General features: G+C 55.1%; 2 protein-coding genes across 5 annotated transcripts in view; both read left to right on the top strand.

Moving 5' to 3' along the window:
* Positions 1-26,145, top strand: part of SLC24A4 (solute carrier family 24 member 4) — a 640,065-nt gene that overhangs the window by 268,753 nt on the left and 345,167 nt on the right. The window lies entirely within an intron of this gene.
* The window catches only part of RIN3 (Ras and Rab interactor 3), a 118,376-nt gene that overhangs the window by 82,191 nt on the left and 10,040 nt on the right, over positions 1-26,145 (top strand). For all 4 annotated transcript variants that reach the window (XM_049706580.1, XM_049706579.1, XM_033419114.2 and 1 more), the window contains exons 5-7: positions 2,984-3,075; positions 10,632-12,197; positions 14,136-14,444. In XM_049706580.1, the coding sequence (XP_049562537.1) occupies positions 2,984-3,075; positions 10,632-12,197; positions 14,136-14,444 (1,967 nt within the window). The remainder of the gene's footprint in view (positions 1-2,983; positions 3,076-10,631; positions 12,198-14,135; positions 14,445-26,145) is intronic.

Consider the following 26,145-nt stretch of genomic DNA (forward strand, 5'->3'; position numbering starts at 1 on the left):
GCTCTGGAGCATAAAGCAGACCTCGGGGTCCACTATAAAGCCACGGGGCTGGGCTTCTGTACCCCCAAGCCAGCACACCCAGGCATTCGTGGCTCTCTGTAGGGCCACTGGGGCAGGCAGTGAGGCTCCAGTGTGTCAGGACGAGCCTCTGAGGGTCACGGGTGCTGGCCCTCAGGAGCAAACCCCTCCGAGGCTGGGCTATGGGTGCACAGAGCTGGTGAAAGGCATCCGAGGGGTCCGGGTGGGACTGTGGCAGTGACTGCTACAACCAGCTCTGTGGACCGGACGTCTGTGTTAAGTCAGGCTTGTGCTGCACGCTGCCCACAGAGCTCTTTCTAACCCTGCACGGTGCTGCCGGGGAGGTGTTTAAAAATGTGGATTCCTGACCCACACTCAGACTCAACGCTGAGAACCCCTGGGCGTGGATCTGAGAATCCGCATCTTAGCAGCTCCCCCAGGAGCTGATCCAGAATTAACTAATACAAAAGTATTAATGCCTGTCCATAGGGTTGCTGTGTTACAGTAGTAGTAATAATAATAACATGATGTGATATAAGGACCAAACTGGGTAACACCCAGCCCGATACTTGGCACATAGTAGATGCTCAACGAACACCCCCATCCTGTGTATGCATTTCCTTGGATCAGCAGAGGTGGCCCCTGGATAAAGTGCTGAACTGGATGCTGGAGGTGGGGTGGCAGACGTGTGTGATATCCTTGAGCAGTACTGGCTTATGGAGAATGAGGGGGTCCGTGGTGCGGCCTTGAAGAATGTGTAGAGTCTAAGTAGACGTAGGTGGAAGGGACGAGGGGGGCGTTCCCTCTCTGCAGAGCTCAGAGGTGGCAATGAGCAGGGGACAGTCACTGTAGGAAGATGACATTTTGGGAGGCAGCGAGGAGGCCCCGAGTGCAAGGGAAGGCTCTGTGGTGGGCAGGAGTGGGGAGCAGGCTGGGGCAGGCCCTGGACGCCGGGGTCCCAGGCTGGGCTGTGGTCGGCAGCCGCCACTGCAGCATCTTGAGCAGTACGCAGAGGAGGTGGGGAGGGGGTGTCAGAGATTGCCCTGGTGGTCGGGGGTGGCTGCCGGATGAGCCGAGCGATTCTGCTGCCCATTTCAATATAGGCAGTGGCCCAGGAGCCTTTGGAAACCCCAGGGGCAGGCCAGACAGCCAACCAGGTAGACAGGCAACACCGGGATGAATTCTGCCACCCTTCAAACTGAGAGATGGAGGTAGTGGTGACCGGGCAGGGCCTGAGGTGGGGATGCAGCACTGAGGGCCCGTCCGGTCTGGGTCCAGGCCTGGCCTGGCTGGAAGGGCTGACAGGAGGCCCACAGACGGCCTCAGATGCTCAGAATCACACAACTATGACAATGAAGCAAAGATCGATGGGCCACGCCCACCCCATTGACAATGGAGAAGCCAAAGGCCACAACCCAGGAACTCAAAAAAGGGCCCAGGATCTTCTCCCACCTTCCCCCATCCTGCTATTCCATAAGCAGAGTGTGAGGGGCTTCCCTGGTGGCGCAGTGGTTGAGAGTCCACCTGCCAATGCAGGGGACACAGGTTCGTGCCCCGGTCCAGGAAGATCCCACATGCCGCGGAGTGGCTGGGCCCGTGAGCCATGGCCACTGAGCTTGCGCATCCGGAGCCTGTGCTCCGCAACGGGAGAGGCCACAACAGTGAGAGGCCTGCGTACTGCAAAAAAAAAAAAAAAAAAAAAAAAACCCCAAAACCATAAGCAGAGTGTTTTTCCCCTGTGAAAACACTTCCCATGAAGGGGTGGGGGCACCCCATGGAGCAGCACAGCCTGTATTGATGGGCAGAGGTGGTCTGGGAAGCTCCCCGGCGACCCACATCCCAGGCGGCCTCTGTTCTGCTCTCCCCCAATCCAGTTCCCCAAGTTTAGACGGGTCCATTCGGCAAACACTCTTTGAGCCTCTGTGGTGTGTGCTAAGGGCTCTGGGGGCATCAGAGACGTGCAAAGCTGCCCGCCCCTTCCAGGAACTTCCAGGGCTCTCATGTAGTTCAAAGGGAGGAGACGGAGGGTGCGGTATAGACAGTAAGGCCATGAAGACCCCCAGGGACAGGCGGCCATCACGCAAGGCTGTCAGTGGGCCTGGACGGATGGGATTTCAATGACTCGAATCAGGGTTTGGGGAGAAGGTTGACAGAGCTGGGGATACGGCTGAAAATGGGGGTCGGGGTCAGACTGTGACGGGCCTTGAATGCCGGGCTGAGACGTAGAATTGGGACCAGCCATCCTGGGGCCCCTGCAGGGCCACACTCGCCTTCCTGCCCCACGGAACAACCCTGGGCTTGAAGTTAGGAGGCCTGGGGCTCAGCACACTCTGCCCTCCACCCACCGTGTGTCCAGGCCTGGACATCTTCCTTTCCCTCTCTGGGCCTCAGTTTCCCCATCTGTACAATAAAGGGGGAGGGTGTCTAGATCCCTTCTGGGAGATCTCTGGAGAGATCGCTGAAAAGATCCCCATTCAGACCAAAGGCAGCAGATAGAGCTGGCTGTGTCGTCAGGGGTGTCTGTCTGGCTGTGTGCTCGCCAGCGGGTACCTGGCTGTAGTTTCACCAGGGGAGTCTGGCTGTGCACCCGCTGCAGCTCTCAGCGCGGAGCAGCAGGGGTCAGAGGACTGGAAGGGGTGGGTCACTCGCCTTACCCAGAAGAGCACCTTTAGAAGAAGCTGCCGGATTAAGCCTCTCCCCTGACCCTCTCCATGCCCAAGGAGGGTCTTAGCATCCCTGAGGCCAGTGCAGGCACAGGACCCGGATCTGACTGGTTGCTCTCTCAGCCTCAGGACTCCTCCCCTTGGCCCCAGGGAAGTTTCCAGTCTGTGTGGCGATCCCAGCCGCCAGCGGGGTTGCCAGAGTTCTTCCTTTATGGGCTGAGGATTTGGGGGCGGTGGGGGGCCGAGAATGGACACACAGGCCCCTCCCCGGACTTGACCTGCGACCCCTCGTGTCTCCACAGAGATTTACTGCCCTTCAAGCTGAGGCTGCCCCAGGCCATCCTCGAGGCCAGCAGCTTCACAGACCTCAAGACCATCGCCAACCTGGGCCTGGGTAAGTCCCCACTGGGGTCAGGGGAGGTGGCTGGGCCTTAGGAAATGGAGCACCTGGATTGCCCCCCACTGACCGCCTGTGCAGATGGACGGCCCCTCAGGCTGACCCCGAGCTGGATCCTCAGTCCCAGCTCCCACGGGACAACCTGCACCCCTGCCCCAGGTGCTGAGCCCCTGTAGCAGGGAGATTCTCCCTCTTTTCGGAGTGGCGCCCTTAACAGCTGTCAGGAGGTCTGATGCACAGCCTTGCTGGGTCTGAGGGAGCTGGGTCTGGTCAGGACCCACACAGGCTGACCTGGTGGCAGGGCGTGGCCCGGGAAAAGCTGGACCAAACACCAGGGGACTTCTCAGCGATGGCCAGGAACCTGGGCCCCAGCCCCGCCCTCGTCAGAAGGAAAAGCAGCGTGAACGTGATCATGAGCTAGAGCGTGCCCCCCCCCTCCCTTGCCTGCCCCTGCCCAACCACCTGATTCAGCACACCCACCCTGCCCCTTACCCTTCTGACCTTTTGAGGGATGACGAGGGGAGAGTAAAAGACAGGAGCGTTTCTGATCCCAGCCCTTCCACGTAATAGTAAGAAGAGCTCACGTTTACCGGGCCCTTTCCATGTGACGGGCTTCGCGGAGCCAGTGCCAACCTCTGACACGGCCTCTCCATGCTAACCCTCAGGGAGCCCAAGCTCACCAAGTCTGGAGCTGCCAGGAAGACAAGCCAGCCGCCTCTGCGGGCCCCCAGTCCTAGGCAGAGGTCAGGTCTCTTTATAAACAAAGCAGTTAATAAGTCCTCATCAAGACTAAGCCACACAGGGAATGTAGCCAGTGTTTTATAGTGACTTTAAATGGAGTATCGTCTATTAAAATTTTGAATCACTCTGTTGTGCGTCTGAAACTGACATAATATTGTAAGTCAACTGTACCTCGATGTTTTTATTAAAAAGTCTAAACCATACCCAGGAACCTGCACCACACATGGCTGAGCACAGCAGCACATCTTCACCAGTGCTGGTTGAATGGAGGACAGGGTGATGGAGAGGGCGGACCCGGGGTGTAGAGGAAGTTAGAGGCAGACCTGGCATCAGAGGCGAGCCCCCCTGGCTCCCAAGCCAGCCACTGTCCACCACCCAGAGAGGCCTCTAGACAGCAATGCAAGAGATGCCACAGGCAGCTCGTGGTCAAAGGCCAGGAAGTGGGAGGAGTCCAGGCCCTCGGATGTCCGCATTTACTGAGCACTGACCTCTTAATCTGCACTGATGCATCAGATCTTCAAACAACCCTGTAAAGCAGGTTCTGTTATTGTGATCCCCACTTTATGGCAGAAGAAACAGACACCAGGGGTTGAGTGACATGTCCAGTGTCACAGGGTCCATGGAGGGCTGGGCAGCTGGGCTCCAGCCCTCACCCACTAGCTTGTGCTGCCCCTTAACTCCTTATCCAGGCTCTCCTAGGTCCGGTTGACCCAGTTTATAAACTTCAGGGCCAGTTTTCAGTTGATATTGGGGATAAACACTGAACTTGGGCCCCAGATGTTATAGTTGTTGGGGTCTTACCCTTCCAGAAGCTTCATGTGGGACAGGTGAGAGTCTTGTAACTCATACAGTCCAAGTGACACCCCTCCTAAGGTCTAAAATGCCACAGGTGACGCTCTCATTGCCGCGCCCTTGGCGCTATCTTGTGCAATCCTTGCATCCCCATTTTAACGATAGAAAGTCAGTTCTTAGCACAGCCGAGAAACTTGGCCAGGGTGCTCCAGGCAGGCAAGAGCAAAGCTGGGATGCATGCCAGGGGCTTCTGACTCCCGGCTCAGCCCCTCCACTGCCCCTCAGCTGCACCTCATGACCTTCTCAGTTCTTTTGCAACGAGCAGTCAGCTGCCAGTTTTGAGGCCAAGTTGGGAGGGCAAGTGAGATGCATCAGGAGAGACTTACCTCTGAGAGGAGGGTCGGTTAGCAGCCTCACTGTGGGTAGGTTGGGGCAGGTGTCCCTAAGACCCACTGCCCCAGGGACCCGCAGTTTCCTCTCACCTGGGGTGCAGGGACGGGGCTGCCCCTAAGCCCTAGGAACGGCTGTATGAAAGACAAGCTGCTCCTCTGGGAAGAAGCACATTCCTTTCTGGAATAGACAAGCCCTTCTATCCTGGGTGAGCTTCACCTGGGGCACGTTGAGGAAGTGAGAGGGGAGGTGCCCTCTGGGAAGCAGGCGGCAGTTCCGATTGTGTGTCCTTGGGAAGGGGATTTAAATGGAATCTGAGTGCATTGAAGCTTAGGAATCAGGGTTCTTTTTTTTAATTTTTTGGCCACGCCACGCGGCACGTGGGATCTTAGTTCCCCGACCAGGGATCGGACCCGCGCCCCCTGCGTTGGAAGCACAGAGTCTTAACCACTGGACTGCCAGGGAAATCCCAAGAACCGGAGGGTTTTGATCAGGCCTGGTGTCCCCAAGGGCTGAAGGTCAGAAGCGAGGTTCACCAGAATAGGTTTTCCCTGGAGCCGAGGAACGGTTAACTTTTCAGTCCTTCCCCAGAATGGACGGAGATCCGGAGCCGAAAGGGCACATCCTGTCAGAGGCCAGAGGCCCTGGCTCTGGGATGTGCAGACCTCCCTGACCTTCACCTGCGGTTGTGATGATAAATATGCCAAGAGCAGCACTTGCCAAGGGCCCAGACACACCAGGCATTGTGCCCAGCGCGTCACACGTTGTTCTGGGCAAGGCACTCTTGCGGCAGAGAAGTGAAACCCACTCAAACGAGCTTAGATAAAAGGGGGCTTAGTGAAAGGCTGCCGGGAAATCTCCGTGATAGGAGCAGAAGGTCAGCCGGGCTTTGCAGGCAGCAGACGCTCATCTCTGCACACAGCTCAGCCTCCTCCCTAAGCCCTGGTTCCCGCTCTGACCTGCCACCGGCCAGGCTCTGGCTCCCGACCTGGTGATCTCATAGTTGGAATACGTTTACGAGGCGTATGTGTCTTCTATCGCTAGTGTCGGCAGTGGTTCTTTTTCTGGCACTCTACTCACTTTTTACAAAATGAATAGAATGTCATGAATATCCAAATCATTGCACAAGCCCTGCTGTTCAGACAGGGATGACGTTGCTGAAACGGGGCTACTGACCTCCAGGCTCAGCACCACGGGATCGCCCAGAATGTTTGCTCGTGAGCTGATGTAAGACAGTCTGAGTTTGGCCTTGGAAAAGCCAATGTTCAAAAGGTCTATGTAGGTGTAAGCTTGGGGCCGCAAAACTAACATGGGGGGCAGCTCGGCACTAAACTGCATGCAGTTGATTCTGAGTGCAGAAGGACTCTAGGGAAAGCGGTGACAGATAGGAGTTAGATTCGCAGAGGTTCTCAGACATATTTGTAGTATGTATATGTTTTAATATTTTAAAACTATGTTTAGAAAAAGCGTATGTTCTATAGTGCTTCCAAGTTTGCCTGTAACTTGCTTTTTCCTTTGCATTATATAATGAGAATTTTCCTACTTATTAAAAATTCATTGAAAACTCCAGATTGAATGGCTGTCCAACAGCCCATCTTTCGGATGCCACAACAACATTCACCCACTGATCTCACCAGACTTTCTAGTTGTTTCCATGGCATCTGGAATACTTGGCTGCCTTTACTCGTCCCCTCTTTGTTCTGCCGGTAGCCCAGGGCTCCTCAAGTGTGAAACCTTTGTCACCTTTGCCTTCAGGGTCTACAGCCCAGTACCTGGCCTGGCCCGGGACCTCTGAGGATTGTAGGAGTGGACGCCTGGCAGAAGGCATCCCCAGCTGAGACACAGGAAGCCACAGGGCCAGCAAAACATCTGCCTCAGTCCGAGGGCAGCACAGAGGCAGTGAGGGCACAGGCCCTTAGGGGAACTGCGACCACTGAGCTGAGCTTGCCCAGTGCCGGTGGGCACAGATGCCCACAGCCGGGCCAACCGCGAGGCCTGCATGACAGCGTTCCGCTTCTCCCCTGGCCTTGGCATTGTGTAGGCTGCAGAGAATGTTACCTACTTCCTTGTTTTGTTTTGTTTTTTGCAGTACGCGGGCCTCTCACTGTTGTGGCCTCTCCCATGGCGGAGCACAGGCTCCGGACGCGCAGGCTCAGCGGCCATGGCTCACGGGCCCAGCCGCTCCGCGGCATGTGGGATCTTCCCAGACCGGGGCACGAACCCGTGTCCCCTGCATCGGCAGGCGGACTCTCAACCACTGTGCCACCAGGGAAGCCCTACTTCCTTGTTTTTAAGCATAAAGACCTATGCTGCCACTGAGTTCCCTAATAGGCCCTCAGACCCCAGGGTGCAGCTCACCCCTCAGAGCGGCATTCGCTTTGGGTCCTCTGCCCTGCGAGGTACAACCACCAGGCCTATCTTAGGGGCAGGGGAGTGGTTCCTAATCACCCAGGCCCCGGGCCCATTTCTGTGAACCCCACTGTCTGTTCTACTCTTGTAGGAACACAGATCTGGGCGGTGGAGAATGTGTTCTTTTTTTCTGTGCATGATGGACCCCCCCTGCTATCCTGAGGCGGGCAGTCCAGCTGGTGGTCCATCACTTATGGAGCTCTTTGCCCTCCTTTTTGCCTCCCTCTTCTCATTTTCTCACTTCTTCTCTTCTTGTCTTTAGACCTCTTCCCATGGTTCAGGATGAAACCAGAGAAGTACAGTCCTAGGGTTGGTCTCTCCCGTCAGTGTGCACCAGGACTGCGGAGCCCAGGGGAGTGTAGGTGAGGCCTGCACGTGTCAGGAAGGCTCCACCAAACAGGGGACATTTGACCTGAGTGTTGGAGGATGAGTAGGAGTTTGCCGGGTGGAGAGGGTGGGAAAAGCATTCCAAGCAGAGGGAACACATTGGCCAAGACCTGAAGGTGTGGTGGCCCGTGGCGTGTTCAGGAAGAAGTGAACAGCAGAGAGAGCGGGTAGGGATTCAGTAGGCAGCGCTGGGAGGGTGTACGGGGCCAGATCCCACAGGCCTTGAATGCCAGGCTAAAAGTTGGGAAGCGATTCTGAACAAATAGAAATCAAGGGCCCACCATACGCCCAGCATAGAGCCACAAGGAGTAGAATGGATTGGGGGCGGGATGGGGGCATGGAGGCAGCCTATGGCCACGAGCTAGGTGAGCGGTAATGGGAGTGTCCGAGCATGGGTGGACGGTTCTCTTGATCGTCTACCCCATAACTTGCACCTTCTCCCAAAGGAAGGGTCTTATGAGAACTTGGAGGTGAGCCTCAGGGGCCTCAGCTCACCTATGGGGCTGCAGCCCAGTCACCTTAGACTGGCCGCCTGCTGCTCCTTGCTAAGAAACCTTCCAAGGAGACCATGCGAAATACCCGGGAGAATGGACCGGTCATGGAGGGGTCATAGCTGCCCAAGAAAGTGAAGCATAGGGCCCGGGCAGCCCTCAGGAACAACCCGCCTGGATCTAGGGAGAGCCTGGAGACGCACCCTCCCCCTCCGGGCTCTCTACGTCCTCAGGTGGTGGCTGGCATGGGCACAGAGCCTGGCATGTCAGAAAGTCCCACAAAAATTCGTCATCTGATGCTGTGGAGACAGCCGGCCACGGCACTTCCAGGCTTGGGAGCCTCTGCCCAGGACGGGGCTGAACCGTGAGTCCTGCCCTGCTCCCCTGTGGATGCGCACGGCTCTCTTTCAGTCAGTTTCTCGGCAGCCCCACCGTCCTGGGATTACACCTTGCTCACCTTCATTGGGTTTCTGACCCCTTTGGCCAGCAAGGTGGCAAACACCCACAGCCCCGAGAGTGCCCATCCCTTAGGGCGGGCACGCACACGTGCACACACATGCACGGCTGCCCTTGGCCATCTTGCAACATCTCCTGTCTTTCGATGTCAAGAGCCTGTTGTGTTCTTACCACATTCCCCGTTCTGGGGTGCTCACCACCCCACTACTCACTCACGCCAGGAGAGCAACCAGGATGGGAAGTGTCGCAAGTTCCTATGAAGGGCGGCCCAGCACACGGCTCTATTTATTTATTTATTTATTATTATTTTTTAACACCTTTATTGGAGTATAATTGCTTTACAATGGTGTGTTAGTTTCTGCTGTGTAACAAAGTGAGTCAGCTATACGTATACATATATCCCCATATCCCCTCCCTCTTGCATCTCCCTCCCACCCTCCCTATCCCACCCCTCCAGGTGGTCACAAAGCACCGAGCTGATCTCCCTGTGCTATGCGGCTGCTTCCCACTAGCTATCTATTTCACGTTTGGTAGTGTCTATATGTCCATGCCACTCTCAGCTTTAGAGCTAGTGTGACCTAGTTCAAATTCCAGCTCCTTCACTCACCACCCCGGTGACCGTTCATCTCCCTGGCTTTCTCATCTTCATCTGCCACACGGGGACAACATGAGGACTGATACCAGAGGCCTGTGGTCAGGGATCGGTGAGACGGTCCCTGTAGAGCAAGGAATCCCCAACAGCCAGAACGCAGTGCACGTTTGTTCCTCGTATTGTCTTTGATGCTGTTTTTGGTGGTTTTCTTACTGATGACTCCCTCCCAGAGGTAAACAGCCCTGGGTGAGAGGCTAGAGGCCTGTCTCAATCACTAACAATGAGTTTGCACTATCGATCTCTGAAATGAACGCGTGGAACGAGACCTGGGTTCCAAACTCCTCCGAAAGGAGCTGCTTAAGGGAGCTTGCAGTGACCTGCCAGACAAGTGACCTGGTTCTCAAAATGTGCTCCTGTGGCCTTTTGGGAGCATCCCGAGCTTTTGTCAGATTCTCCATAGAGCCTGGTACCGAGAGGTCAAGAACTCCTCTGAGCTAGTCAAGCCCCGGCGCCCTTTCGGCTTGGACGTCCCATGCCCGTTACCCAGAACAAGCCTGGCGCTGCCCTTCAGTGTAGGCCTGCTTTGGTGGCCCCAGCTAAGGGCGGAGTCGAGAGCAAGGCATGTGCTGGGACTTAACTCAGCAGCGCAGGAGCTCCAGCTCTCTGAGCTGGGGGCACAGGGCAGCTTCCTGTTTTAACACAGATTGGCCAGAGGCAGAATCATTTTGCAGAGGGCAGGCATTCCCCCACTTGGGTGGTCAGGTCTGAGCTCACTGGCTACAATCCATAGTTCATTCTTCCCGCTGTGACAACTGTAGTGGCCCAAACAGGCCCAAAGCAACTTCTCTGTCGGGACCCCATCCTAGGGATGACTAGATGAAGGCCTAGAAAGGTCTGGTGACCTGCCCCAAAGCACCCAGCCGGTCAGCATCGGGAGCTCCGGGGTTCTGCCCCCTCCATCCCCATACGTACCTGCACCCCGGGGCATGGGTGCCCCCCCCACCGTGGGGTCTCACACGCCAGGGGACAGGACTGAAGCTGAGCCTGTCACCAGCACCGTCCAGGCCCCAGCCCGACACCGCAGGGGAGGATGGCGTGGGGCTTCCCCTCTCAAAGCAGGAAGTAGTGGGAGAGGTTTAAAACAGTCCAAGAGGGGAAACCAACCCTCTGAGCGGTGAAGCAAGCACTGTGTGGCCTTCCCTCGCCCTGCCCCCCGTGCAGCCCACAGACACTGCCCGGGCCAGGCTGGGGCCCGGCTTCAGGACTGACCGCCTCTCCCTCCCTCATCTCGACAGGCTTCTGGGACTCCTCGCTGAACCCCCGGCCAGGAGGTGGGAGCCCAGTGGAGGCCCCGAGAGACCCAGCCCCGGGAGCGCCCCCTGCCTCCATTCTCAGGTCATCCGCCCATTACGAAAACTGCTCGTGTGAAATCGAGCTGTCCATAGGAAACGGCCGCCTGTGGTTTGTGAATCCCGTCTTCATCGAGGACTGCGGCAGCTCCCTGCCGGCTGACCAGCCACCCCCGGGAAGCTGCCCCTTGCCGTCGCCTCCCGCCTCCGAGGCTACCTCCCCCACCTCCAGGTGGGCCCCTCGCCGCCCAGCCCCCCCTCCCCCGCCGCTCCCCCTCCATCCCCCCAGCTCCAGCCGGCCTCCTCCCCCCGGCCCCCCTCTGGCCTGCCCTCTGCCTGGTTCTCCCTCAGCGGCTGCTCCCCCGCCTCCGCATCCCAAGGCCCTTCCTCCCTCACCCCCAGCGTCTGCCCCCCGCCTGGCACCCCACACCCCAGGCCCCCCGGAGCTTCCAAGCCAGCCACCCATGACAGCCTGTGAGAGGCTCCCGCGTCCCCTCGCAGGCCTGGGCCCCCTCAGGGAGGAAGAGATGAAGCCGGGGGCAGCCCCCAGCCCCTTGCAGTCCCCCGTCCCTCCAGCGCCCACGAAGAAGAGCCTCCCCGCCGCCCCTCCCAGACGCCGCATCGCGGAGAAGGCTTCCCTGGAGGACCCGAGTGCAGGGAAGGCGGACAGGGGGGCGGCAGCGGAGGGGGACCCGGCGGGTCTTTCCAGGGCATCCCCGCTCCGCCTGCCTCCCCAGGGGACCTCCGGCAGCCCTGGGGACGGGCCTCAGAGAACCACAGAGCAAGGCCAGGAAGCAGCGGCCAAAGCCGGCGATCCGGGCAGCATGCCAGAGCCTCCGAGGAAGATTCGACAACCCCCAGTCCCACCTCCCAGGAAGAAACGGCTCTCCCGGCAGCTGGTCTCGGTCCTCCCAATTCCCCTGGAGACTGCCGAGCTTTCCACGGACGGGGAGGCCCCCAAGAACCCCAGGCCCGGTCCACTGGGAGAAGGCCAAGGTCCTGCCCCCACGGCTGGCACTCAGAGCCCGCGTGCCCGGCCCGGGGCCCGGCCCCAGAGCACCCCGGAGTTCAAGGGCTCCCTGGCCTCCCTCTCGGACAGCTTGGGGGTGCCCGCCTCGGCCACAGACCAGGACTCCTACTCGACCAGCAGCACAGAGGAGGAGCTGGAGCAGTTCAGCAGCCCCGGCATCAAGAAGTCGTCGATGATCCTGGGCAAGGCCCGCCACCGCCTGAGCTTTGTGAGCTTCTCCAGCGTCTTCAGCGCCTTCCTCTCCAACAACCGCAAGCTGTACAAGAGGGTGGTGGAGCTGGCCCGGGACAAGGCCTCGTACTTCGGCAGCCTGGTGCAGGACTACAAGGTGTACAGCCTGGAGATGATGGCGCACCAGACCTCCAGCATGGAGATGCTGCAGGAGATCCGCACCATGATGACCCAGCTCAAGAGCTACCTGCTGCAGAGCACAGAGCTCAAGGCCCTGGTGGACCCCGCCCTGCACTCCGAGGAGGAGCTAGGTCGGTCCGCATCCTGGGGCAGGGGCTGGGAGCGGGGGGGAGCCAGGGATAAACCCAGATGATCCTCCCTTTCCGTGAACTAACCCCTCTGCTGTTCTGTCTCCTCCTTCCGAGTTCGGCCCATGGGCCCAGTTAGATGGCAGAACCTCAACCACCTGAGAGCTGGGCAGGACCCCACCCTCAGGATGCTCCTGGTTTTGTTAGGGAGACAAGTCAGCAGGAGCGATTAGCGGCCAAAAAAAAAAAGCACGAACACACATGGCTGCGGAGGGTCAGAGGCAGTCCCTGCAGGAGATCTGGTGGCTGCAGAGATGTAGAGACCCTAGAGGGCATGGACCCTCTTATTCTGTAGATGAGGAAAAAGGCCGGGGAAGGGGAACGGACTTGGTCAAGGTTACACGAGAGCCAGGGGCGGTGGGGAAGCTGACCGCAGATCCCTGCCTCCGGGTCACCACGCCTCTAGCTGCAGAGGCCCTGAGGGCCTGGAAGGACAGACAGGAGTGGGGTGACGGAGGCAAGGGCGGCTGTGTGTCGTCCTGTTGAAGAGGCTGGAGAAGCAAAGGGGAAGAGGGAGGCAGCAGGATGAGGACCAAGACAGCCAGGACCAGCCCTAGACCCAGACATGGGCCAAGCCTAGGCGTGCGTGTCAGGGAAGGGTTATCTTGGCCTCTCCTGAGACTCAGCCGTGGGGACATGGGCCCCTCCCTCACCTCCCAGGGATAGAGCAGCTCAGGTGTCTCCCTACAGGGACAGGACTTGGGACCTCCCCTGCTGGGCCAGTAGCTGAGACCCTGGGAATCGGACAGAGCCAGAAAGACTTTCCAAGAATATTTCCCTACTGTCAACCAAAGCTGAACATTGCCTTGGTGTCAAGTTTATGTGGGTTCAAATCCTCGTTCAGGCCCCAACTAGCTGTGTGACCTGCACCGGCAGAGCCTGAGTTGGTCCATCTGTGGAGTGGGGATTATGGCATGTGTGTTGCACAGTCGCTGTGAGATCAGAGATGACTAATTCTCATTCCACTAGCTGATCAGGACGCCTCTGGGATAAGATGACATTTGAACAATGAAGGAATAAGCCATGTGGATAGCCACGTGCATTTCTCCAGGCAAAGGGAATGGCAAGTGCAAAAGCCCCGAGGTAGGAGCAAGCCTGGCCGCTTGGCAGAACAGCAAGAAGGCCAAGGTAGCTGGGGCAGCATGTGCACAGGGAGCAAACAGGTGGTGAGCGAGAGAGGTCACAGGGACAGGTCGCAGAGGGGGCTTGTGGGCCACGGGAAAGACTGCAGCTTCTATGGTGGATGAGATGGGAGCCATTACAGGGCTCTGAGCACAGGAATGTCATGATCAAACACGGCATAACAAGATTATGCCAGTTGCTGTGTTGAGAATGGACGAAAAGAAGCCAGGGCAAGAGGCTATTCATATAACTCAAGTAAGAGATGATGACAGCCTAGGTCAAGGTGGTAGCCGTGGAAACGGTAAGAAGTCAGGTTCTGGCTATACTGTATTCTTGAGACCAGATTCAGATGGATCTGGTCATTGAAAGAGACACATCAAGAATAACTCTACCAAACATTTATTGGGCACCCAGGCCCTCCAGGTACAGCTGCACAGGTTGTATACTGCACAACTCCCATGTACATAGTGCTCTCTGAGGTGGTGTGCTAGTAAGCAGCCCTGTGAGAGTTTCATGTGTGCCAGGCCCTGTGAAAAGCATTACATACCATGCGTGGCTCCTGTGCCCTTGGCAGTGTTGGCTTTTGTTGAATGTACTACACTGTCTCACCTGTCAGAACTGTGGGCTGTACCTGCCGGGGCTGTGAGTATGTCCTTCCAGGGACGTGGGATGGGGATATCCACACTGTCGGGCAACAAGACGTGGGGGCAGGATCCCTGCAGCTGGTTTCCTCACCCTCCTGCTCTCGCCCACCTGCAGAAGCCATTGTGGAGTCTGCCTTGTACAAGTGTGTCCTGAAGCCCCTGAAGGAGGCCATCAACTCCTGCCTGCGTGAGATCCACAGGAAGGACGGCTCGCTGCAGCAGCTCAAGGAGAACCAGCTGGTGATCCTAGCCACCACGACCACCGACCTGGGCGTGACCACTAGCGTGCCGGAGGCGCCCATCATGGAGAAGATCCTGCAGAAGTTTGCCAGTATGCACAAGGCCTACTCGCCCGAGAAGAAGATCTCCACCCTGCTCAAGACCTGTAAGCTCATCTACGACTCCATGGCCCTTGGCAACCCAGGTAGGTGGGCAGCCGGGAGGGACCCGGGCTGGGGGCGCTCTCCGGATCCCTGGAGCAGCGATATCGTATGAGGCTGTGACCCCTTCCCCTCGACAACTCCAGAGCCCTTGGAAAGCACTGGAGAAGCCTTCCCAGAATCAGAAGCCTGTTGGGGCAGGAGTAGCCACGGTGGGTTCCCTGGGGGCCGGGAGGGGAGCCATGGTTGGCTGCCACACTGAAAGCAGCCAAGGAAGCCAGCCCATACTGTGCCTTTGTATGAATTAGGCAAAGGTGCTACGTTCGTTTCCTAGGGCTGCCGCCACAAAGTTCCACAAACTGGTGACAACAGAAATGTATTGTCTCACAGTTCTGGAGGCTGGCAGTTAGAGATCAAGGTGTCAGCAGGGCCCTCCTCCCTCTAAAGGCCATAAGGAAGGAGGTGTTCCAGGCCTCTCTGCTAGCTTCTGGGAGTTCCTTGGCTTGTGGCAACATCACTCCAGTCTTTGCATGGGGTGCTCTCTGTGTACGTGTCTGTGTCCACGCTTCCCCTTTTGATAAGGACGTCAGTCATATTGGATTAGGGGCCCACCCTACAACAGTATGACCTCATCTTAGCTAATTATATCGGCAAAGACCTAATGTCCCAATGAGGTCACATTTCGAGGTACTGAGGGCTAGGACTTCAACATATGAGTTTTGGAAGGACACAGTTCCACCCATAATGGCCACATAAATCAGTTACAGAAGCCAGTGGGGCAGGTGTGCCCGAGCTGGGCTGGGCTGACTCGAGGGTCTGTGGTCGGAGGGGGTCATTTGGAGGCTAGCTGGGCTGGGATGGCCTTGCTTATGTGTTGGGTGGTTGATTGGCTACTGACTGGTCTCGGATGGGGGTGACTGGGCCACGTGTTTCTCATTCTCCAGCAGGTTAGCCCAAGCTTGTACCCATGGCGGTAGTTGGGGTCCAAGTGGGCAAGTACAGCCTGCAAGGCCTCTCGGTATGGACTTGAACTGGCACAACGCCGGTCTGACACATTTCACTGACTCGTTTAGTCACAAGACTAGCCCAGATTTAAGGGGTGAGGAACCAGACTTCCCTGCTTGATGAGAAGAGCTGCAAAGGCACCTAGCAGGGGGTGCAGATGTTGGGAAGGGCATCATTAGGACCATTTCTAATCAGTTTGTCCCAGTGCTCCTCCAGGCAGACAAGCACAGGCATCACTGCACCGTGGTGCACACCTTACACTGAGCACAATGCTGGCTGGATTTCATCCCCTGACTACCCCTTCAGCTGGATGTCCCTGTGCAGTAAGCAACCTGCGTAACTGTACATGACAGCCATGGTAATGGAGAGTGGAAGGAGTGTTAACCTCTGTAGCCATACAGACTTAGGTTCAGATTCCTGCTCTGTCACTTACTACCTGTGTGACCTTGAGTGATTTACTTAACCCCATAAGACCCAGTTTCCTCATCTGAGGAAGCTGTTTTACAAAGAGGCAAAACTAGGACCGCTAATGGTTCAGAAGCCACACTTGGTCGCTTGTGGGTATTGGAAACAGCATATATAAAATGTCAACCTCAGTGCATGGTGCCTGGCGGGCTTGACCAGTGGTGGCTGTTTTAGGGTAGGGATTCTCCATCTGCCTTGGAGAAGGGCAGGCCAGTGTGACCACAGGCCAACAGAAAACGTCTGTTAGTGTGTGACTGGGGGATGGTGCAAGGTCCCCTCACCCTAGAAAAACTTCCTCACAGGCCTGGAACAGGCCACAGTTCCAGGTTGGAGTCACTCTTTTGGATTAAACTGACTTGGGTCCAACAGTCAATTGTGAGCATGAATACTGTTCCCCGTAAGCAGATGCCACCCTGAGTTACAGCTGCACATTAACCCTTTATCATAATATTGGAAATGTGATTGGAAGAGAGAGGGTTATAGCAGTGGAGTCGGGGTGCTGAAGTGGAGGGTTTTCTTCATGGAGTGGGAGTCAGACCTCGAGATGGGATGTCCCATGCGGTGCAGAGTCCAGAGAACAGGCCAGCATGTGAGCTCCACAGCTGAGAAACCGCCTCAGGAATCTCCAAGGAAGTAAGGTGGGGGTCAGCAGGCAGCCTGCACCCCCCAGAGCTCTCAGAGGTGGACCTGCTCTGTCCCAGGGGTGCGGAACCCGGGAAGCTGTCCAGGAGCCCACAGCAGCGATGGGAGGCTGGAGGTTAAGTCCCCATTGTGCCGTGGCAGAGGGCTGGCCAGGAACCTTCTCAGAGCGAGGCGGCCCCAGGTCAGCAGCGGGGGAGGGAGGCAGGCTCAGGGGGTGTCCTGCGTGGTGTGCAGAGGGGACAGCTGGATCAGGGCAGCAAAAGAGACAAAGCCCCGTAGGACCTTTTGCTGGGAGCAGCCTCAGCGAGAACAGACAGGCGGGCCTGGGACCTTGGGGGAATGTGGAAGAGAGAGATCCAGGCTTCCTTCCCAGCTGTGTCATTGTGTCCAGGTAGCTTCGGTGCTCTGAGCCTCAGTTTCGCCTGTGTTAAGTCAGCACAGCTACACCCGCGTTACGGGGCTGTTGTGAGACTGAGATGAGTCTGCAGTTTGCATCCAGCCCAGTGGCTGGCACTTAACAAGGACAGTTACCTTCCCCTCTGAACTTCTCATTTGGGCAGTCATTCTCCCTGCCTCGAGGGGGCTCGGGGCAAAGTCAGGGCCCAGGGCTCTACAGACCCTGAGCCGTTATCAGGGAGGCAGCTTTGGGCCTGAAATGGGCAATTGCATCCTCAGCGAGTCCCCGTTTACTCAGAAGCCTTGAGCTTCCTGCGGTTCTTTTAAACACTCAGTGTCTTGGCAGTGACTTCAAACACTGTTTTGCTGACAATGAATTTACTTACTAAAAACTTACCAGCGAGCAGGGAATGGGGGAGGGAATGGCTAAATCTGAGGGAAAAGAAAGACAGAGAGGCACTGCCGGAGCTCAGCCCGTGAAAGACTGAACAGAACAAGGACGATCATAGCTTCCTTGTCCTTGGCTGGCAGGGGCAGGAAGACAGGAACCTCTGCTGATTCAAAAGCCAGCTCCAGGCAGGGAGACTCTGAGCCCAGAAATTCAGGACGGGATCAAGGCTCGTGTGAAGATTCCCCACCAGGAACAGACCCACCAGGAACAGATGCGTTTCTTGGTGAGAGCCAGACAGTGGGTTCCCCTCCCACTGCTGAGTGAGCACTGGCCTTGTGAACCCAGTGGCTCCCAATCTTACCTGTGCCCCGAGCAGGCCTGGGCTGCCCCACTCGGAACCTCAGCCTCTTCCCTGAGAGGAAGCAGTTCTGCCAAGAAGAGCAGGGGTTTGAGGGTTCGTTCAAGGACGTGGGTTTGAACCCCACTTCGGTGCTGTAGCCTTAGACTTGAATCTCATGGGGCCTCTGCTTGTATGTAAAATGGGGATGATAAGACCTACCTTGCAGGTTGCCGTGCAGGGTAGAGGTGGGGAGAGCACACAGAAAACACCTGGGCTGCGTGGCCCCAAGGAGGTACTGATCTTCCAGAGCCTCTGGTGTCTAGCCCCGTTCAAAAAGAGGCTGGGAACACCTCTCTCACCTGGGCTGTGGCGAGGCTCAGAGGCGAACAGGTATGTGGGTGAGTGTCCAGTAGATGTGAAGATGCAGGAACGGCTGCTCCAAATGTGGAGGATGCAGCCACTCAGTGGTTTCCAAGCTAGGTTCCAGGAGGCACCCCAGGGGCCGCCAGAGGGACACAGGACTGGGCTTGACCCCAGACAAACCTGCTTGTCCCTCTTTTACACACAGGGTTCCACCTGGGATTTTGTTTGAAATAACCAGTTCTGCTGCTAAATTTTTTGGCCTTTTGAGAAAATCTTTCATTTGGAAAACATTTCAGACTTCAAAAACTTCAAGAATAGGAATAGTACATTAAAATAGGAACATCCAGTTACCCCTTGTGGATTGTTAATATCTTACGTCATTTGCTTTTATCATTTATACTCTCTCTGTGCATATGTAATTTTTTCCTGAATCATATAAGGGCAAGTTACATACATCTTGGCCCTTTACCCCTAAATACTTCTGAGAATAGGGATATTCCCTCACATAACCACATTAAAGTTGTCTGCTTCGTAAACTTACATCAATAAAATATTTTTCTCCACTGCACTGCCTGTATTCCAGGTGGTCACTGATCTAACAAGGCTCTTCTTAGCATTTCCTCCTCCAGTTCAGGGTCCGATCCAAGGTCAGGTACCGCATTTAGTTGCCTCCTTTAATCTGGAACGTTACAGCCTTCCTTTGTCTTTTATGGCATTGGCATCTTTAAAGAATATGGGTTTCCCTCCCTGCCCCTCCCCATCTTTTCTTTGTCACGAAAGTTCCTCATTTTGTGTTTGTCAGATGTTTCCGCATGATTAGACTGAGGTTAGGCATTTTCAGCCAGATCTGGACTGACTCTTAAATTCTCTTCTGACTTTGACATGCAGTGACCTTAGGACCAGGTCTTCTGCTCACAACCTCCGCCACCCGGCCCCGCTCCCCTCCCGCACCCTCACCCCCTCACCCACCAGACGCTTCCAGGGCTTTGCTACTCTGAGTGTGGTCCCCAGCCCCGCCGCCCCCCCTCCCCATGGAAGCCCTGGGAGGCATGGGCGACCCCGTGGAGGGCACAGCGCCGGCTTGGCTGCCGCCGGCCTCCACCACCGACACCCACTCTACGCAGAAAACTGCCCTTCCCCCCACCCGCCCTGCCCCAGCCCCTCACGTCCAGGAAAGAAGCTCCACCGGCCCATCTCTCCCACTGCACGACGCTGGCGATAGTAACTGGTATCCACACGGCCTGGCTGCTGGCGAGACCGGCTGGGACAGTGGGAAAGGCAGAACTTAGAGACACAAAGCCTGAGGTAACGGCCAGGCTGTCTTTTCCAGAAAGGTAGTTGCTGTTAATGCCCATGATACAGATGGGCCAGGATTCAAAGCTAGGATATCCTTACTCCAGAGCCTGTGCTTCCATCACTGTCCCAAGCAGCCAACCTGGGAACGGGTCCCAAAGCTCCCGAATCCTGATCAAGTGCTTCCTCCACTGTAGCAGGTTTAGGGGCCCGTGTCAGGTATGGTGGGGAGCTCACAGAGACAGTGGCTTTGGATAGACCTGGCCCTCTGTCCTGCAGCCAGGAGCAGATTGCATGAGGCTCGGTGAGAGCAGTTAGAACTTCTAGAATCATCTGTCCCATTACTTTGACAGACAAGCTCTTCCCACCTCTTCAGTGTCTAAGACCCAGCATTCAGGGCTGGCCCTGCTGTTGGGGAGAAATAGCTTCAAACCCAAGAACTCCTCCATAAGATAGGCGTTGGGGGGAGGAAAGGAGAATGCAGTGCACACAAATGTGGGGCTCTTTCTTAAAAGAATAAAGAGCAGGCAACATCCGAGAGGGCAGTGAAGGCCAGCAGGCTATTCTCTTCCTTCGAGAGTCTGTATCTGGCTCAGGCAGGGCAGAGGCGGGGGTTGGGAGACCCCAGGTGCAGGGATCGACAGGCCTATGACATTGACTGAGGGTAGACAGGACAGAGAGGGAGGTCAGTCTGTTGGTTTCTAAAAATCGATGTTTAAAAATCTAAACTGATTTCTGATGACAAAAGTCACTAATGTTTATTGTAGAAAAGGATGATTAGTATTGTGGTAGATTTCTATCTGGTCTCTTTAAAGTAGATATAGATAGGTAGGTAAATAGATAATTAGTTAAGGAAATACTTTCTGCTATAACAGATAAACCCTGCAATCTCTAACTCAGTACAAATTCATTTCTCATGCATGGAAGTCCAGTTGGATGGAGGAGGGCTGGGGAGTGGGGACTGGGCTCTGCTCCGTATAGCCATCCAGGGATCCAGGCTGAGGGAGGCTTTCTAAGTCCCCCTGGGCATCGACATGCAGGTGACAGAGAGAGAGACAGACAGAGAACATATGTGCCAGGCCTGGAAACAAAGCATAACCTTGTTTTTATGCCCACAACAGAAATGGGGTTCAGGACCTCTAAGATGTCACGTTCTGAGGATTAGAAGCCACGTTACCCTCCCGTCTTGCATAATAACCATGTGTAACATGTAACCCAGAAGGCACCATGTTAATCACTTTCTATCTGTCTTGTCACTGAAACATCACAACCACCCCCACGAGGTGTGGGCACTGTTGTTATCCCCATTTTACAGCCAAGGAAACTGAGGCTCGGCAGGGTGAAGCAGCAAGCTCAGGGTCACACCTGAGCAGGTGAGTGGGGCCCCGGGACTTGGATCCAGGTCCTGTGCTGTACTGCTGTGTTCTCCTGCCTCTCCAGGGTGCCCTGGGGTCAGAGATGACCTCAGGGAGGCCAGGCCCAATCACAGTGGCTTCACGCGTTTTCCAGCCAGGCTGGGACTTTTGGCCTCTGGTCTCTGCACCCGCAGCCTGTGTGGCTGACTGGCTTGTGGGCTGAGCTCTCCGAAGAGGAACCCAGGGAGCTGGAGTGATTTCCTCAGGGATCCACTGTTGCTTAAAGCAGAACTGAGACTTAAGCAGCATCTGCAAAAAGCACAAACAACCCAACAGGGTCGCTTTGGGAAGCTCAGTGGGAGAGAGGCTGGCCTCTCGTCTCACGTCAGCCACAGACGACAGGGAACCTCCCTCCCTCGGGCTCCAGCTCTTTCATCCGTGCAGCTGGGAGTTCAAACTAGACCAGTGGTTTTCCAACTGGTCCCGGGGAACTCTCGAGGGACTCGAGGGACTGGGGACATCTTGCAAGGGGAAGGGGGGAGGAGGGGAAACAGCAAACCAGCCCTGCTGTCCGACTCTGATCAACCAGAGCAGCCCAGTTCTGTATAAGATCTACCCCTTAACAAAAGGATTCCACTGCAAAAGGGAATTGAAAACCTCCTGTTTTATAGGCTTTCTGCTTCCTGCCATCCTGTGTTTTTATCAGATAAGTTCATCATTCAGCAGTTCAACAAACATTTATTGACAGTATGGATGTTAACAGGAAACCCCAGCCCCTGTTTTTAGGATGGTCACAGTTCAAGTGGAAAAACAGAGCATTCAACAGGCGACAACCGTGCAGTGAGATAAATGATATTCATTCATTCATTTAGCAAGTATATTTATTTATTTATTTATTTATTGTTTAGATGTTGGGAGTAGGAGTTTATTAATTTATTTATTTTTGCTGTGTTGGGTCTTTGTTTCTGTGCGAGGGCTTTCTCTAGTTGTGGCAAGCGGGGGCCACTCTTCATCACGGTGCGCGGGCCTCACTATCGCGGCCTCTCTTGTTGCGGAGCACAGGCTCCAGACGCGCAGGCTCAGTAGTTGTGGCTCACGGGCCTAGTTGCTCCGTGGCATGTGGGATCCTCCCGGACCAGGGCTCGAACCCCGTGTCCCCTGCATGAGCAGGCAGATTCTCAACCACTGCGCCACCAGGGAAGCCCTATTTAGCAAGTATATTTATCAAACACCTACTACTGTTGAGGCATCGGATATAAACAGTGAGCACGATAAAGTCCCTGCCCTCGTAAAGCTTTCATTACCTGGGGAGAGACAGCTTATAAACAAGGAAACAGAAATACAAAATCTATCATCAGATGCTGAAACAGGCCACTAGAATGAATAAAACAGGCTCAGCGGTCTGGGGAGTGTGAAGGAGTTTGCTGTTCTGGGTTGGGAAGTCAGGGGAGGCCTCTCTGAGTTAACATGTATTTGTTTTTCCATTCTTCAATGACAAGCCCAGGGAAACCCGTTATAAGGGCACTGAACCTAGCTGGTGGGGAGTGGGGGTCTTGGGTTAAAACTTCCTGGAGGAAGGAAGTGGCTTCAGGTGGGAATCGTGGCGGAGGGTTAGGGCCAAAGCAGCCGTGTGCTGCCCCAGGATCGTTGCACCAGCCACACCCACTTTCAGTAAGAGCCCAGTCAGCACATTTCAAGGGGCAGTTATGATAAGATGATAGACTCTTTCCTCTAGATCGGGGTCTGCAGGCCAACTCTGGCCTGCCGCCTGATTTCGTAAATAAATTTTTATGGAAACAGCCACGTTCATTCATTTACACAGTGTCTCTCTGGCTGCTTTTGTACAATGGTTGAGTCAAATAGTTGGGACAGAGACCATGTGGCTCATGAAACTAAAAATACTTACTATCCAGCCCTTTATGGAAAAAAATTGCCAAGCCCTCTTTTAGAAAATGCTTCCTAGAAGACAACACTTTATTTTTAATCCAGCCACTTGTTCGACGCTCACAAGGGCTCTGAGTAACAGACTGAGTTTTGTTATTACCTCTGGTTTGCAGATAAGAAAAGTGAGGCTCAGAGGTAGTGGCCCGAGATCACATAGCTGGTTAAGCGGCCGAGTCGGGGGCCTCCTGATCCAGTGTCCTCACGGTTTGTGAGACCCAGGTGTGCACGCTTTAGCTCATTTTTATCAGAGCTCTTCTCCTCCAAAATCCCCCAGCTTATGAAACACGCATCAGGTCCCCAGCCAGCTCTTTAAACTATAATCGGCTCCCCCAGCATCTACAGATGGAAAACAGATGTGACTTTGGCAAAAAGAAAGCAGGAGTCAGCAGGAGATGCAGGCTGCAGCCCAGCAGGCCTTTCAGAGGTACAGCCTGATGGATGCGATCCCTGATCCACGCAAGACAGATGTTTCGACCACAGGTGAATTATTTGGCAGCTGTGCCCCAGCCTCTCAGTGTTGCTGCCTGAGGCCCCACTGTGTGCAGGGCTGAGCCCCGAGCCCTAAGCCTTGGACTCCAGGCTTCAGGGAAGGAGAATGCAGCTCTAACCATCCCTAGGATGTCGGGTGGGAGCCAGTGCATTTAAATGATGCTTAAAGCTTATGTTTGTCCACAAATAGCTCTCAGGTCAGGGATCCTGTGTGGGCATCTCTCACCACATCAGGGAAGAGAGACCCAGATTCTGCTGACCAGCTGTGGGGCCTGGAACAAATTTCTCCCATCCCTGAGCCTCAGTTTCCTCACAGTGAGGTTGGACTTGATGAATCCAAGGCCACTGGTGTGCTAAGTCAGCGATGATACGAACCATCTCATGGGAGCTAGCCGTCTGCATCTCTTCCCCACTCCATGTTCATGTTGGTAGCTTGAAGCTGGCCGTTGTGGAAAGATTTATGCCATGCAAATTGGCAAATGCAGCAAATCAGAACTTTTTTTCTTTCTTAGGAGGGCCAGTTGTTAAGGATTCCCGTCACACCACTGTCTAAGGCCCATAATGGATCCTAGTTTCCTTGACCATGGCCCCAACCATGGGCAAGACAGAGTGGTGCCTGGTGGGAGCACATGTGGGTCCAGTTCAGCTCACTGTCGGTGTCCTGCATCCCAAGCTCTGTGCTGGAGACTGGGAAGGCAGTGATGGGGCAGAGGCTCAGAGAGGTTAAGTGACTTGCCCGAGCTCACATAGCCTCCAGCCCTGCCTTCAGGGAGTTCACAATCCGAGGAAAAGGGCAGGCCCTGAAACAGTCAAGGGTGTGGGCACTAGAGCAGGAACCATCCAACTGTGCTTGAGGATGTGGGAAGGCCACGAGAAGTTAGTAAGGGAAAGGTAGGGAGGGCGGTCCAGGCAGAGGGAACCGTGTGTGCAAAGACACAGAGGAGTGAAAGTGCCCGAGGAGTTCAACCGAGATTCAGCACAGTGGGGTGCCCCATGGGAGTGTGATGGTGGCAGAATGCCATTCTGAGTAGGAAGTTGTCGTTCTGAGTTCCCCCTAATGGGGGAAGGAGTCCTGGAGTCCGTGTAGAGGCCCGTCCGAGTCAGTGCCAGGCCCGGGCTCTGAGCTCTTGCTGGGAGCTCAGCATTCATTCATTCACTCACCCAGCACCACCTCTGCCGTGCGTGCTCTGTGTACTGCGGAGACGGAGAGGAAGTGCTCACCGGTAGTTGGAGGGACAGACCTGGGATCGAAGGAGTCCCCTGCAGTGGGCTAGCTGAACGCAGTGTCATGGAACCAAGGAGATGGGCCCCAAAGCCCTTCCTGAGAATCAGCCGAGATCCTCAAGAAGGGCTTGGGGAGAAGAAGAAAAGGGCAAAGCACTTTCCATCCCCACCAGGTACAGAGCCGCAGTCCAGAGGGCTTCCTTCCCCATCTCTCTGAGTCCTCAGACCTTGGGCTGGAGCTGGACCATCCTTCTGGCTGAACGTCACTGTCCCTTCCAGCAGGGTTTCTCACCTTAGCACTATAGACATGTGGGGACTGAGTAATTCATCTTTATGGAGGGCTGTGCTGTGGCCCCTGAAGGGCAGAATCACCCTGGTTGAGAACTACTGCTCCAAAGCAAATGAACTTGCCTGATTGTATTTTTGGGTGAGCTGTTAATACAATAGCAAGAAAAAATTGGTGTTCTTGGAGGCGGAGTAAAAATTCAATCAGCTCTTAACCAATGCATGAGTTACAGGTGAATTCCAAAAGGCACAGAACTGTTTCCCATCCATGCTGCTGGACATGCCTTGTTCCCTAATTCATAAATCAAACAAGAAAAGAATCTCCCGTGTGCCAGAATTCTAATGATTAAATTATCAACGTGGAAGACAACTGCAGGCACAAAATAATCTTTCCCCAGGAACTCTTTAGTCGTGTCTCAGGCTCATAAAGGTTTATGGAAGATGTTCTCCAAAACTGACTAATTCTGTGCACAGGCACAAGAACCTTGAAAGAAATGATCAGAGAGCTCAGAACACAGAGCTGGAATAAGAGGAACGACATTCTTCCTTAGTGGGCATTTCCATGGAGGCGGTATAGAAGCACTCCACTGTAAATCATTTCCTAGAATTCTCACCAAAACCCCATTGGATGTCATGCTATCTGTGTCAGTTCACATGTGTCTAGAAATGCAGGCTCAGAGAGCTAGAACACTTAGCCCACGGTCTTATAGCTGGTAAGGAGTCCGGGTCTGACTCTGCTTTTCAGTGCTGTGTGTTACCAACCCCATCAGCCGATTCATTTTACAGGTGGAAAAACTGAGGCCGCCTGAGAAAGCAGAACAGATATGTCAATAATAGCTCACTTTTCCATTGCGCTCCATGGGTACCGAATCACTTTCGTATTCTTTTTCTCATCTCATTCTCTCAAAAAACGTGAAAGGCCGTCAGGGCATCTTTTTTTGTTTTTTGTTTTTTGTTTTTTCTTTAGTGGTACTCGGGCCTCTCACTGTTGTGGCCTCTCCCTTTGCGGAGCACAGGCCCGGACGCGCAGGCTCAGCGGCCATGGCTCACGGGCCCAGCCGCTCCGCGGCATGTGGGATCTTCCCGGACCGGGGCACGAACCCATGTCCCCCTTATCGGCAGGCGGACTCTCAACCACTGAGCCACCAGGGAAGCCCCTGTCAGGGCATCTTTTAGGCCCATCTCCAGCCCCCTCCTTCCCCAAGGTATCTATTACTGTCAAGAGGCTCTGAGCCCCGGGAACATCTCCCACAAAAGCAGTAGTGATAAGTTATTCCTTTCAGAGGTATTTACGTTTTAGAAGAAACCCTAGGGAAAGGGCACTGCTTAACCCAAAAGAATGAAGGTTGGAGGGGAAACTTTAGGCCTGGTAGCATCTGGTCGAGGGAGGGCTTCACTTCTGCAAGTGGAGAGAGAGATGTGTGGTTCCCAAAAGACGTCAGTGTTAGACAGACATCTGCTTCTGGGTGCTTCCATGAATAAGTGTGACGTGAACTTAACTGAAGGCGTTGCAGGGGAAGAGCTGGGAAAGGGGAAGGGACTGGGTCTTGCCT

The sequence above is a fragment of the Orcinus orca genome, chromosome 2 (genome assembly GCF_937001465.1).
Source record: "Orcinus orca chromosome 2, mOrcOrc1.1, whole genome shotgun sequence".
NCBI classification, from domain to species: Eukaryota; Metazoa; Chordata; class Mammalia; order Artiodactyla; family Delphinidae; genus Orcinus; species Orcinus orca.